We start from the raw sequence: 14,886 nt of genomic DNA, 5'->3' as shown, positions 1-14,886 counted from the left end.
GACATGTGTGATTTGAACTTGCGTGTGTCCTCAGCAGTGCAACATGAAAACCGTCTGACAGAGTAAGCAGGAATGCTAACGGCATGTGGTTTTTATACTCTAAAAATACAGATGTCTGCAAGATGAGCAAGGAGTGTAAATCAATTAGAAAACTATTGAAATGTTTTAGTTTTTCAGAAGCGTTGATGCCTAATTAAGGCCCTGTTTTAGTTCCACATGTGATATTATTTCTAGTTCATGATACATACATATTCTATATATTTATACAAGTGCTGAGGTACATCCACAAACACACATCTCGAAAGAAAATATAAATACGGTATGTTATCCCAGAACTTATGAATACATCATACATCAGAGCAGAATTGACATGTACAGTCGCCTCTGTGGGAAGTCGTGTGCACGACGTGTGTGCAATTTTTCACTCTGCAAGATCCACCAGAACCTGCCTGTCTTGTGATTTAAAAAAGAAAAAAGAAAAAAGAAATGCCTCAAAAATGAGCATCTGGCAGCCATGTTTGGCACAGCAGAAAGGAATTTCGTGTTCTCCAGAATCCAGTGTAAGATGTACAAAGCTGAGAAGCTAAAAAGTGAGTGACACAGATAAAGATACAGAGGTGTGTTCTTTTTGATTTTTTTTTATTATTGAGTTTGCTGCTTTTATTACAACAACTTTACATACGTGGTTGGTTGTGATGCATCTTTTCTGACTGGATGCTACAACACATTTCTGCTTGTGTAAAAAATGCTCTGAAACCACTTTCAGAAGTATTCTACTGTAAGGTGTGTGCTCACGATCAGTGTTGCATGCTTGTACTGAAACTCCAGAAGAACGCTGCCTTAACTCTGTCCTTCATGGCATTCTTGTTAAAGCAAGTAGCTGACAGATGCAAATCATATGCCTTGATATGCATTGCTATTTTAAACACAAAGCGTTTTTTTTTTTTTAAAGCACCTGCGAACATATTACCTCAGCATCATTGCATTATATTATGTCGGTGCCACTTCGATGCAGTGCAACAGAAAAGTGAGTTGGATGTGTGGAGGAGCCGCTGTGGCAACAAGACACGCATTCCTTTCAGGGGGCACCGAAAAAGGTTTCAGTGCCGTTTCCTCAGGCGATTGATTTAAGCCATCTGACCGTGAACTCAACCTCGAACAGACACACACACACGAACACAGACTTTGAAACATGTAGAAATTACACAAGTAAGATATAAGTATGCAGCCCTTTAGTTTGTCTAATACCACCCGTGACCCCACCCAGCTTTTCACAATGCACCAAAGTGGCGTTCGTGTTAGTTCGTCTCTACAATGCTGGTTTGGCTGTGGGAACTAACTGGGTGCAATATTATCAATGTTAAAAAAAAAAAAAGGCTACATCATCGGCATTTTCTTTTATCATTTCAACGAGAGTAAATAATGAGTTATGAGGGAACATTTTCAGCTGTGGATAAATACACATTTGCTAATGAGTATTTACAGAAGAACTACGAGATTGAGAGCCCATGTTCATGTCACTGACAGAAAAACATAAAACCTTTCCCTTAAGGAGCAGGTGAAACATACAGGCAAAGACAGGAAACTATCTTGAGGACATGCAATACGGTGCAAAAAAAAATAAAAAATCACTGTATTTAATTTTGCAGTTGCTCGTGGAATGCGTGATCATCAATTACAGAGTCAGAGAGAAATAAAAGGATCTGCTCCGGAGTTCTTCATAGACACCATGTGAGGACAGCCTGGAGATTATATAAGAGTCGGACGCAGAGGCAGCAGAGCAGAGTTGAATGTCGTTTGTCCAGTTGGTGCTCATGAACAAGATTGTACTGGACATCCTACGGAGGTGTGTCGGAGCATCTTCCCTTTGTGCCAAGGTAGTGATGATGAAGATGCAGCAAAGGGAAGCAATTCTGCAAGGCTGGCTCTGACAAGCGTGGCCTTCTCCTCTCAGTGGCTGGTCTCATCTGAAAGATTAATCAGCTGAAACGAAACGTGTGGTGACACAAAAATGCTTAAAAAAAATAAAAAAATAAATAAAAAAAATAAAACAAATTTTTGCTGCATACAAATACAGTCGTCCTCAAAGGTATTCATACTCTTCCATTAAAGAAAAGGCAAAATTCACAAGAGTCACTCAAAAAACTAGAAACTGTAAAAAGTAATAATAAATAAAAATTTGCTAAATTATAATTTAGTGAAATATGGCATGGCTTATGAATTGTGGTTGAAGAGAATAATTTAAAAAAAAAAAAAAAAAAGCTGTCCCAAACAAACTAGAGCACCTTGCTGATGAGCAGTGGGCCAAAATCAAAATACCTGTCAACAGGTGCAGAAGTCTGATTGAGAGAACCACAATTCAAAAGCAATATCATGATTTATTTATTTTTTTATTTATCATTGCTTTTGTCAATTTCAGTGACAGCTGTTTCTTTCCTTCTTTAATGCAAGGGTATGAATACATTTGAGGACGACTGTACACTTAGTTTGTAAATCACGTGCTATAAAGTAGCAATATTAGGTTCACATATAAAAAATAAAGCATGTTGATCAGAATAAGTGTCAGGATCCTGGCAGTGCCTCACTCTTCTCCTTGTACAGTGAACAAAATTATAAACACAACATGCAAATGGTCTTCTTTTCTGACTTTATAGAAAAAGTTTGAAATCTCACTTCTATTGTTAGAAATAGAAAAGAGCTAAGGGTAAGTTGTGCACAAGACATTGGGACAACCATGAAGCGACTATAAACGGCCACCTTAAAACGCAGCTTTGCTTGATTGACACAATGCCACATGACAAAAGAAAGACAAAAACATGCTGTTGGCATCCTGGATAGTGGCATATCAGAAAGAGCTGCACAACTCCATCATTTGTTACCTAGGAAACAGTTTCAGATAGTGCTGCATGACAGACAATCATATGCAGAAGAGACTGCTGATGAAGTTGTTGATTTGCACAGTCATTGGATATCTGCTGAAACTGTGAGTTACCACCAGAAGGAAGTTGGTTTGCAATTTTGTGGTGCCCACCAAGGCCTTGATCTAACCGCAGAGTGCTGCTATAATCGGCTCCAGTGGGTCATCAGTCACATTTGTTTAACATTGATAGGATGGAGGACGCTAGGTGATGAAAAGGGTGGATACATTTGTTACTGACTTTCTGGTCTACGGCACCACTCTCCATCTGCTCATTATTATTTCTATTAAAGTGCGTACTTTGTTGTTTCATGATGTCCATTCTGTTGGACTGATGCCATGTGTTGGTACAACAAATGCTGAATTACTTTTCAGCTTTTTCAGTTTTCTCTGCTCTTCTTTTTCTGGTAGTAATCCTTGAACATATCTAACCTTCATTTCCCAACCTCCTGCTGCATAAAAACTCCAGCTTGTCTCTCCAGTTGCGCCACACCGTTCTGCATATGTACACGGTAGTACGGCCTTGGTCAACCTCTACTGAGGTTTATACTTCTAGTGTTTCTGTTGTGCTTCAGGCAGCCTTCTTGTGCTGGATATCCACCTACTGCTCCAGACCTCTATGCTCAGCTCTTGAGCCTCTACATGCTCAGTCCAGCTTCATTCCCTGCACACGCCCGGTGCCTCCACCAGTCTAACCAACCTTCGGGCCTTCCTGGATCCTCTCCTGGAGCGTTCTCTCCCTTCACCGAGACCTCCATTGCTGCAGCTAGACACTAAACTCTCTTCTAGGATCACCAACCTTCCTCACCATCAAATACGACAACAACGTATCCTTTAAACCTCTCTTGTGTGCTCTAAGCATTGCATTTGGGTCCATATTTAGCATATAACTGTTTAAAAAAAAACTTCCCAGAAAACACAATAAATCCTCATGAAAACCAAGACGGGTAAGTTCTTTATCCAACACAGATTGTTCCATTGTGTTCAGTGTATAAATCCAGCTGAACGCAGCAGACATGCCGGCTCCAGATCCTTTTTTAATTGTCTTGTCTGTAGAGGCTGTTTTAGCTCCGCCTGGATGGACAGATATTTCCTCAACACTACTATACTTGACTTTGTTCATGCACAGATGGAAAATAACGATTGCATGCGTAAGCAAAGTGCAGATGGAGTGCAGGTAGCGAAAAAAACGACAAAAAGTGACACAGCTTTGATGTCGTCATATGTAAATGGTGCGAGCAGGACATCGTGCAATCAGTTACAAAGTCCAAATCTCAATATTTTTAGGGATAACTTGTGCTAAGTGTATTCAAATATAAGCCCAACTCAATGCATGTGCCCCATTTGTCACTGTGCATTGTAATTTGATTCATTATTAACATACAAAAAACTGATTAATGCGATAATTACTTTAACTTGATGATACAGTAAGCAGCAGCACTGAGTAATGTGCATACTCTTAATCATTAAAAAAAAACATCTCAGAGCATATAACACCAGTGTTTTATAGGTGAGACAGTGCTGCAGTGCATCCCAGTGACTCACTGTTCCATCATTGCTTCAGGAGCACCCTGGCAGTTTTCCAAAACCCACAACAGGGAGGGAGCCCTAAATTATAAAGTCTGTTGTCTTTTAATGATTCCTGGAGTTTAAGAGGATGAAGGTGGAGCGAGTGGAATTCTGCAAAGGCTTTTCTAAACAGGCCAGCAGAACGCCCACATCAAAACGCTTATGGTACATAACTACACATAGAGATATTATACACGCTATGAAATCAAACACAATGCAAAAATATTGTGTTTTAATTCCCTTCTTCATGAAATGAACTGTCTCATACACGAAAAAAGTACTTTACAAGATCTGTTCTGTCCCTGTATTTATTGCTCATTTGCAAAAACAGATAACTCCATCTTCACAAACCTTCAGAAAACCCACTTTTCCATCGTCTACCTGAGACAATATCAGTCAAACTTTAGGTTTTTTTTTTTTTTTTCTTTTTTTTTCCCTTGGTTCAACTCCCTTCGGTTTCGTTTTGTTTGTTTTTTTTTCAGGCAACCACCAAAAAATTAGTTTTCTGAAAATTTACAAAAATGGAGTTATCTGTTTTTGCAAATGAACTCTTCATATGTAAAAATAATATTCTTTTTTCTAGCTTTCTTTTCTGTCCCTGTAGATGTTTAAAATATCTGTGAACTTAAATTTATCTAGTCAGTTTCACCCATTATATTAAAAAAACCCACTTGGCCAAGAGCAAACACATCAGAGCATGATACATGGTCTACAGTTTTTCGACACACTCACCTTCTTTGCGCAAAAAACACTTCCAAAGGCAGAAGCACAGCGACATAACCAGCAGAGCCGCTACTGTGGTGACTGAGATCAGGATGGTGAGAGCCGTTCCAACTAGAAGGAAAAAAAACAGAGACCTGATTAGGAGTTTTATTATCTGCCATAAATGTGTAATTTAGATGCTGGTATTTATGTGGCTGTGTGTGCCAAAGCCTGAGCCGGTCTGGGCACAGCTTTCCAATTATGGACCGTCCCCGATTAAATCTGCGATTGAATTTATAGTGTTGCTCTCTAATTGGTGCACTCTTGACCCATTAAAATTAAATTGAAGCTTATAATTGACAGTGCTGCTCGAGTTATAAACACATTTATCTGCTGCAAATTATTAGCTGCATTACAACTAGTGAGGACTTTTTTTTTCAGCTAAAGGCATGATTTGAAGATTTACTTTCCAGGACTGAGTGGATTGAGAAGATCACTATCACTCTCATAACTCTTAATTAAAGCTGCAGTAGGCAGAAAACTGGAAAAGGGCGGAATAAACACACAGGAACTTAAAAGTACATCCCTCGTCCTGCAGCTCTCCCTCCTCTGTCCTAAACCTCTGCCACCAGCCGAGCATGGGCCTATGCAGGCGCTTCAAGCATGCAAAATAATTAGGTCAAAAGTCAACATTCACTTGTAGCTTCACACAGGATATGAATCGCTCTCTCCTGAGTGAAAGTCATGTGTTTAACTCATTCAAACACCACATCTTGCTTCCATTGTGGACTTGCTCTTTGTATTATCCCAGTGACCAGGCTAAAGCAGCCCAAGTCTCCTGAAATCCTGAAAACTGAGCCAAAAGGAGTTGCAGGAGTTTAGTCTTCTCTCAGACCACTTGGATTACATTATGTTCAAAGACTACAATGTATTTTTTTCCCCTTCAATAATGCTAAAAATGTTGCCTTTCATATGAAACTATAAAATATATCACATGTCTGTTAGTTTAACTTGGCAAAAAAAATAGAAAGAGGTAGGTTAGCCTGGCTCTGCTTGAAGATCATAATTCAAAAACCATCTAAATCTCGTTAATTACCAGAGCTTATTAGTTAAATCTGATCAGGGTTTTGCAGATCAGTGATTTGGGTAGAGCCAAGCTTCCTGTGTCTTGTGTTACCAATCTTTGTCAAGCCCCTGACTGTCTGAATCACCAGTTGCGACTGCAAGTCTAAGTCAACCAGTCGCTGTGCATTTCCAGCAGGTTTCTTCTCTCCTTCCACCATCTACCATTACCGTTTTCAAAATCCCCTTCACTACAGCACACATCAGCAACATCCGGGATGCAACCTACCACACTGACAATTTCAAGCTTTACAGGATTGTGTAATAAGCCAGCCTTGCTATTTTAATGACAACACTCACCTCCCTGCATTCAACTGTTCCACCAAAACAAAGTCCGTCACTATTGTGGTGGCTCACCATCACTGCATCCTAAGCTCAGCAAAACTTAAGACGATTTTGATTTGTTTTAAGAAAACAGCCAAAGAAACCAGAACGCTTTTTTTTTTTTTACTGTAGAGCAGAATGATAATGGGGCACAGCTCGACCATTCTGCACAGTGTGGTGTCAGTGATGGTCTGGCTAATCAAGACTAGGCCTCAAGAACCAGTCCAACTGTGCTATAATGGCCAGACTGCATTACTACGACTTCCGCATCCCATTTGATCCACTTAAAATGTCTAAAAACACCATATAATTATTTGATTTTGTCCCATTCATGTGAGCAAAGAAAACGTCAGCTGGGTCAGCATGCTCCCTGTACACTTGGCTAAGAGGGACGCTGACACACTTGCCCTATGAGCCTAAAATTGAGAGGGCAAGTGGAACATTGGGGTATCTAATGGAGGAAGCGTGGAAAACTTCTTTAGCACATGTGCCACTGATGCAACTATCATTTGAATGCATGAGGCACCATCTTGTAATCCAGCATCAAGTTCATCTTGACACATTCATGGTCTTTGTTATCTGTAGCTTCTTGGAGACAAAGACGAGAGCGATAGAGAACTTCTCATCTAAGCATATTTCCGAAAATGCTGACCTATGCCTCTCAGCAAAACAGATTTTAGAAACAGCTCTGTAGAGGTAAGTGAGACACTCATCTGAAGGATGTGCAAGTATGAGAACGACTGCAATGATGGCTGACATTCAACAACATTCTCTGTTTTCAGGTATGTGATGATATATATAAAAGGCTTGGAGTGGGCCAAGACAAAAAAAAAACACAATGTTATTAGTGATGATGGAGATCCACGGGAATGCAAAGATTTACTGCCACCAACTCACTCTTAGTGTTCATGGATACAGCTATGGGTGACTCAAGCCCTTTGTGGTGCACCAAGCATTTGACGGACACGTCTTTGAGCAGCCCTGATTGGACGGTCAGCGTACTGATGACCAGGGTGGTCCCGTCGCCCTGAGGGAGCTGCGTGGTCACGGGGGGGCCCATGGTGCGGTTATCTCTCTCCACGTTCCACACAATCTCCGCTGGAGGCCTCGACACACAGGTGCAGTTGGCCTCGATCACACCCGGAGAGGTGGTCTTGTAGCTCACCTGAGGTTTCGGCAGCACTGGGAGGAATAAAGAGCGACAGTAAGATAGAAGTAAACCACACACTGGCAGACATTTACTCACAAACATACTGTTCGATAGACTGCATGTGGCACAGATGACGGGTTTACTGAAGCTTGCTGCTATTTTTTTCAATCTGAAAGCTCTCAAGATGTTATGACATAGTAGTAAAAAACAAAAACTGTAACACTGAGTAAAATATGTAAAGTATGCTGTGGTAGGGTGGGCATATGAAACCGATTATTTCAAACCACAAATTGGCCCAAATTCATATCTTGGTTTAGTTTGCGGTTGTGTATCTTGTAAGTGTCTTCAGCTGAATTGCGGCGATGATACCTGGGATAAAACCTTAAAGCTTTCGGATCAGCGAAGATATGTGAATTCCTGCACTCTTAAGATCCATAAGTAAACGTCTGGCTGCTTTCAATTCCCTGTTCTCCGGGCTCAGCGAGGAATGTGATGCGCTGGAACCCAGAACATTTTTGTTGGCAGGAACGCATTTAGCCACAGATATTTGGCCCTCATGGCTTTAGCATCTTCTCAGACTTCTGACTGATGAGCTTCACCCACCATCGTTGTGGATTGCGTCAAAAATTTTGGGGTGGTTCAAAAGGACAACAGGAACAAATTCTGAGAATAATCCAAACCATAATGATACCCGAAGGAGCAGGAAGCCGCCGTGAAATTTGGAAGGTTTGTGGTTCTTTATTTAAAATTTCCATCAACACCAACTCGGCACTACTATTATGTAGATAATATAAAATCATACATGTCCAAATGTAAATATGTGTGATTTGATTGTTGTTCGGGCACACAGTATAAAGATCGTCATTTTCCAGCTACTCTAAAAGTAAATTAATTTATATATTTACTGTTTTCATATAGTTTCCAGTTAAATTTGTTGATGTAATTACTGCACTCAACTGCAATTTTGGGATGCTTTTAGTTTACTTGACTGTTTCAGTATGACATTTGTATCTAAAGCATCTAAAATAATAAAAAATTATAGAAACATAATTAAGAAACATATAAAAAAACGTTTCCACACGGTTTCTATCAATCATAAGCACATAAAATATAATGTATTTGTACTGATAAATATACACAACAGCATATAAAGTAGATAAAATTAGCTTCACTTTAACTAACTTCATCAAATTAAATTAATTATCGCAATCCAAATACATCACTCATCACGTGTTTTAATATGTTAGACATTTTTTTCTATATAGTGAGTACTTCTGCTTTTGATATTTACATAAGTACATTAAAATTTGAGTATATTACCCATATCAACACTGTTGATGCGAATACTTAACTAAATAATTGGAATAGTTCTTCCACCACACACATTTTGTATGACAAATTGGCTGAGGGTGTACAACAATCTTTACTTCAGTCTCCTTATCTGTGTAGAGTTGAACCCAATGATCCCCTCAGCTGTGATTACTTGATTTTTTTGCAGAGCAACTGCATTACAAAACCAATTTTGATTACATTGTTTGATAATGTTTAAATGCTTAAAAATGTAAAGAAAACTACAAGTTTTGAGCTTTTTTTTCCAATTGAAATGCTCTTATAGAGGCCTCTCAGACATTTTCTAACTTACAAAGCGAATTTTGAATTTGCTTAGATTTGCTTTATTATTTACTCATGTTGTAAAATCGTAATTTCTTTCTGTTGTGAGAATATTTCAAACAATCTGGAGTCATGCAGTGACCTACTGATGACAAAAGTGTTTTCGTCATCGTTTTTCACGGACAGTTTGTTAGAAAGTGGGTGAAAAGGAGGGAGGAATCACGTCACATCCAAAGTGGAACGGGGGTGGAAGCCTGCTGGCAGTAACGGACAGCAAGAAAAAAGTTTAATGCTAATCGTGCCTCAGCGCTAGGAACACCTACTGTACTGTACAGTTCAATTTCAAACAAAAGCACATCTGTTTCTTGAGATAACTGTGAGAGAAAGGGAACGGGAGAAAAGTGGAAAAGCGAACGAGCACAAAGGGAGAGCGAGACAAAGCACAGAGGGAATCACTGTGTGCTGCAAACACTGACACAGTCATGCATCAGGACCTCACTCCCTGCCTCCATCATTCTTTCGAATGGTCCATTCTTTACATGAACACATTAGTTCTGTGTGTGTGTGCGCGCGTGCGTTAACATATCAGCCGACACCCGGCCTTACTGCTGGATCATAAAAGCAAAAAAAAAAGTAGCCACAACCAAAAAAGAGAGATCAACATTCCTGTGTAAATCCCAGGCGTACCTGTCTTTCCTGCCTGCAAAGTCCAGACTAAGTCCTCCTGCACTTGGAACGAAGTCCTATGTTTTCCCCACATCCTCTCAGCTCCTACATCCAGTGTCGGGCTGAACGATTGGAGGAAAATATCTAATTGCGATTTTTCTGACAGATGTTACCATTCGATTTGCGATAAAACGCTTTAAAGTCGAGCTTTGGTTCATTATCCTCTATGTAATAGATTTAAAACATGTGATGGAGCGTTAAGACATTAGATACCAGCAGAAGTGTGACTGTCACACTAGCGGGATGCTGTGAATTTATAAAACCATTCGTGGGACAGTTAGAACTCTGGATCAGACATATATCCTGAACTGCAACATTTGGAATTTGCTAATTTTATTGTTTTAATGTGATTTTGATTTGAAATTTTAGTTTATTTTCTAATCTGTTGTGGAACACATTCACTAACGACTACAGCCCTTCAAATATCCATCCATCCATCCATCCATCCATCCATCCATTATATATACACCGCTTGATCCTCACTAGGGTCGCGGGGGGGCTGGAGTCTATCCCAGCTGACTCAGGGTGAAGGCAGGGGACACCCTGGACAGGTCACCAGTCTATCACAGGGCTACACTTAGAGACAGACAACCAAGCACACTCACATTCACACCTACGGACAATTTAGAATCACCAATTAACCTCAACATGTCTTTTGGACTGTGTGGGAGGAAGCCAGAGAACCTGGAGAGAACCCACGCTGCACGGGGAGAGCATACAAACTCCACGCAGAAAGATCCTGGTGACCTTCTTGCTGCGAGACAACGGTGCTAACCACCGAGCCACCTTGCAGCCTCCTTCAAATATGTGCATCTGAAAAACCTTTCTAAGTTCTACCAGTGAGGTCAACACGGAAGTAGCACGATTGTAACTGTAACAGCAGCAATAGCACTGGCAGCAAAAAGATTTATGGCCTCCGAGATGTAATTGTGGGTCAGTCTGCTACGCCAGAGTAAACTATGTCAGCGTGATTGACTGCCTTGAAATTTGGTGTGAAATCTTGAGGGTCATTTGGTACAGACAGTCAGCGTTATTGTTCCCTTGACTTTTCATCTCATGCTGGCAACACGTCAGATTTTTCCACTTGTCCAACACTTAATTTAAAAACATTTAAATAAAAGAACACCAGAGTAGGTTTGGACATTTCAGGAGACTAATTAGAGGCTTTAATTGTCTGAATTAACTAAATCAAGCGAGAATCTTTCCAGGTCACAGTCTATTTAACACAACGTTTGCCCGATGTTTCCACATGAGTTTGATGTTTCTTTGCTGAGCTACAGAAGAGGGATATATTCTGGCGGTTTCATGTACAACTTGCTACCGAGACGAAACAGTAAACCTACTGACTGCCACCAGTTAGTGAACAAAGGCTGTGATAGCTTCATGTTAACTCCAGCTGAAGATTCAATTTGTATATTTCTCTTGTTAAGAAGGCAAAAAAGCATTTTTCCCAAAATGAATATTTCTGTTAAGGAGGTGTTTTTGCACATGGAAGAAGTTTGGATTCCCTTACATCGATGCTGCACGAGAAAGGTATCACTACACAACCAGCATGAGGAGCAGGAAAGATTACAACAGCTAATGACACTTTCAAAGATTGTATCAAGTTAATCCTTTTATCAAGATTTATGTTGCACATAATAAGGTTTTGTACACCTCCTGCATTTCCACGTGGGCCAGCTTACTGAGAAAAACAGATGTTTACCATAGGTGGAGAGGCAAATCACGGAGCTCTTCGGCCCATCGGGTAATGTGTCATACAGGCAGGTGTAGCAGCCCTCGTCCTGGATGGAGACTGGCTGGATGGTGAGCTGACTGTCAGACAGGGAGGCGCTGAGCCAGACCCTTCCCTGGTACGGCGGCTCGATCATGGGGTCGCTCCTCTTTGCAAAGGAGGCCACCTCTGTGGACTCTCCTTGGGCAGGAATGTGTTTCCATACGATCTGCTGCACCTTTTCTGGCAGGCCGTAGGAGCACGAAAGGGAGGCCCTCTTGCCGCTCACTGCTGTTTTGTTGCTGTCAGCGGTGACTTGAGCTGTGGGGGTAAAACAAGCCCACCATCCAGTGAAAGAATGATGGATTAGGAGAAAGGATAAGGAAGGGAACAGGGAGACAGAGGGTGCAAATGGGACAATGTGAATATTCAGAAATATGAGGCACCCAAAACAGAAACCAGTCACTGGAATCTGCAGCAGCTGTTTCTGGTTAGTAAAATGAGCCCTCCTTCTCCCACCGCTCCACAGCTCTTTATTAACATGACTGGCTGAGCCTCAGCAGGCTCATCAACTTGTGTTCAGAGGTTAGCAGTGGTTGAGGACATCTGTATTCGCATAGTTTCATTTTTTAATGGTCGGGTGCAACAGGCAGGCATCCAAAATCAGTTAAACCATTACAAGGCCAGCAGGGAAGGAAGAGATGGAAACTGAATTCAGACAACCATCTTTATGATTCTCATGTGACATCTCTGTATTAAGCCCTGTTAGTTTTCACTTACACTGAGAGCCGCTTTATATTGAATAATTACTCTGACAAATCTCTAAATCAAACAGAAAACAGATGTGAATGATACTGATAATTTATCAAACAGAAGACAGGCCTTTCATTCAGGCCACTATATCAGGATACCCGAGTTCCCCGGTTCCTCTCAGAGGGTCGAGATCTGCCTTCACTGTGTCACCGAGATCATTACTCAACCAGGCGTCAAGCGGAGGCTTCTCCCACCCAGTTCATGACTTTTCTGTGTCATGATTGAGAATCTAGCTTATTAGAGATGACTATAGCTAAGTCTATATTTTTTTGCATTCATTTTTTTCTGCATACTGTAAGTGTTGCAGCTGCTTTTCTAAGCTTCATCACTGCATTTCAATACAGTACACGGCTTCAGCTGTTCAATACTTAATCTAAGTTTGTTCCACTTTTAACCATTAAAATCTCTGTTATGAGTTCAAATAAAAGCAGCAGCAAACCTCTTAGATCTAAATGCCTGTGACTTCTTTCTTATCCCTCTGATCTAATTATTAGGCTACAAAACAGAAGCTTTATTTTAAGTCTTTTAGAGTGGTAGACAGTACACGGATGACAGGAAATCTGATAAGCAAGAGATGGGAGCTGAACTCTGGACTCCTCACTGCAGTTTATGGTCAGCACCTTCAGTCCCTTCAGGCATGCTAGAGATGATAAAAGGGCATCTCCAGTATACCATAAATCATGCAAATCCCATTTAATTTTCAACATTTTTGTCCCCCTTCCCAAAGATTATGAACACTAAAGCACATCGACAATGACATCATGCAACATGAGCTTGTTCAGTAATTACATTTAGACAGCTGTCATTTTATTTCAATTAACTAGCGATCATTTATTCACATTTAATGACTTATTATAGGAAGAGAAATAAACTATTTCCACTATAGTCATATATAAATGTGTATCCGTTCCTATTCTGCATTGAGACTGCTATCTATTGTGATATCTATGATACATTTATATGGTTGGGGACCTGTGGCTTCTGAGGTTAGACATGCATGGTCTTTATCTAAACTATAACATTCTGGCGTTGTTCACATTTTCATTCATTAGGATCAACATTCTTATAACCAAAGGCCTTACTCACCGGTAACAGTGAGACACGTCACTCCCTGCTTTGAACCCGTAGGATGCAGGTCAAAGATGCACGTGTAGCATCCTTCGTCGCGGAAGCCCACCCTGCGAATGGTGATGGCCGACGTGTCCCTCGGGGAGGAGGCGAGCTCCACGTGCTGCTGTCCGCTCACGCTGTCTCTGTTGCCGGGCTGGTAGCTCAGCAGGGTCTGGTTCTGGACGTCCAGCCAACGCACCTGCCTCAAGGATTCCCCTCGCTCCTTCGAAACAGTGCAGGTCAGGGTGAAGGGCTTCTCCACTGGAGCTTCCAGTCGCTCTGGTGCTGTTACTTTGCCTGAAACATTTACTAATATGTTAGTCTCACACTTTGCATAGGAAACAATAAGCTTAACAGGTCTCAGATGGACTTTTTTTCTCTCTCCTCTGCTATACTCACCCTGTAGTTGTCCCACCATCAATAGGACTAAACACACCTTCAGATAGATCCTACATGAGGCCTGGACCATCATCTTCTTCACTGCTCAGGAGGAAGAGGTGGAAGAGAGGAACTGAGATTTCATAAATGAGCATAGTCCGCCCAACATAAACTAAAACTCTCCTGATTATAGAAGGAGTGATACAATCTAATCTCATTTTATTTTACTGCTATAGGCAAAGCGAAGTATTTTTCTGAAGGGCTATAACATCCATTGTGCACAGATCTTTAGATCAGTGTGCACAGTGAGTCTTAAAGTTATCAAAGCCCGTTTTTTCTGCCACATCACTGACTTAACCATTTAAAGATGTATAAAACAAACATGCAAATAACTTAAATGAACACAATCATTACACAGGAAATATATGCTGCACTTATATAAAAGTTTCACTTTTTTTCCCTTTTGGTTAAATGAGATCATCTGTAGTTAATCAAGCGAACAAAGAAGAGCTCAAACATCTGTCACATATTCTCTAGTCGGTTTATCATAGAAACGACACACTTAAATATTGGAAACACTTACCTCTTGTGTCCTAATACAAAAGTTTAAAGCCAACAGTTTCAGACGTTCTACCTCTGCAACATCTCGGGCATCATTACGATCCAGCACGTTTTGGTGACATCGCTCCAGAACAAACGAGAAACTATTTTTACGCATCCAAATGTTTTCTACTGAGCGCACCACCAGCA

At 40.7% G+C, this 14,886-nt stretch overlaps 1 protein-coding gene across 2 annotated transcripts; it reads right to left on the bottom strand.

Annotated features, from left to right (window-relative positions):
- Window positions 1–622: 622 nt before the first annotated feature.
- Window positions 623–14,868, bottom strand: LOC103369899 (poliovirus receptor homolog). 2 transcript variants are annotated; one of them, XM_008298744.1, is made up of 7 exons: window positions 14,720–14,868; window positions 14,158–14,238; window positions 13,735–14,055; window positions 11,827–12,156; window positions 7,532–7,816; window positions 5,219–5,320; window positions 623–1,983 (listed from the first exon to the last, which is right to left on the bottom strand). In XM_008298744.1, exons 2-7 carry the CDS (start codon window positions 14,228–14,230, stop codon window positions 1,976–1,978), a joined length of 1,119 nt encoding a protein of 372 aa, XP_008296966.1. In that variant the 5' UTR covers window positions 14,231–14,238; window positions 14,720–14,868; the 3' UTR covers window positions 623–1,975. The 2 variants fall into 2 exon arrangements, with proteins under 2 accessions (XP_008296966.1, XP_008296965.1); XM_008298743.1 differs by having other exon boundaries at window positions 623–1,967.
- Between the last annotated feature and the right edge of the window lie 18 nt (window positions 14,869–14,886).

The sequence above is a fragment of the Stegastes partitus genome, unplaced genomic scaffold (genome assembly GCF_000690725.1).
Source record: "Stegastes partitus isolate 25-593 unplaced genomic scaffold, Stegastes_partitus-1.0.2 Scaffold1347, whole genome shotgun sequence".
Taxonomy (NCBI): Eukaryota; Metazoa; Chordata; class Actinopteri; family Pomacentridae; genus Stegastes; species Stegastes partitus.
This window is presented reverse-complemented; position numbering and strand designations above follow the sequence as displayed.

Bases quoted from the DNA above. Each gene is read 5' to 3' on its own strand.
- LOC103369899 (XM_008298743.1), bottom strand. From the start codon at position 14,230: ATGATGGTCCAGGCCTCATGTAGGATCTATCTGAAGGTGTGTTTAGTC. The intron at 14,056-14,157 runs GTGAGTATAGCA...TAAATGTTTCAG, and splicing joins GATGGTGGGACAACTACAGG to GCAAAGTAACAGCACCAGAG. The intron at 7,817-11,826 runs GTAAACATCTGT...TATTCCTCCCAG, and splicing joins GATTTGCCTCTCCACCTATG to TGCTGCCGAAACCTCAGGTG.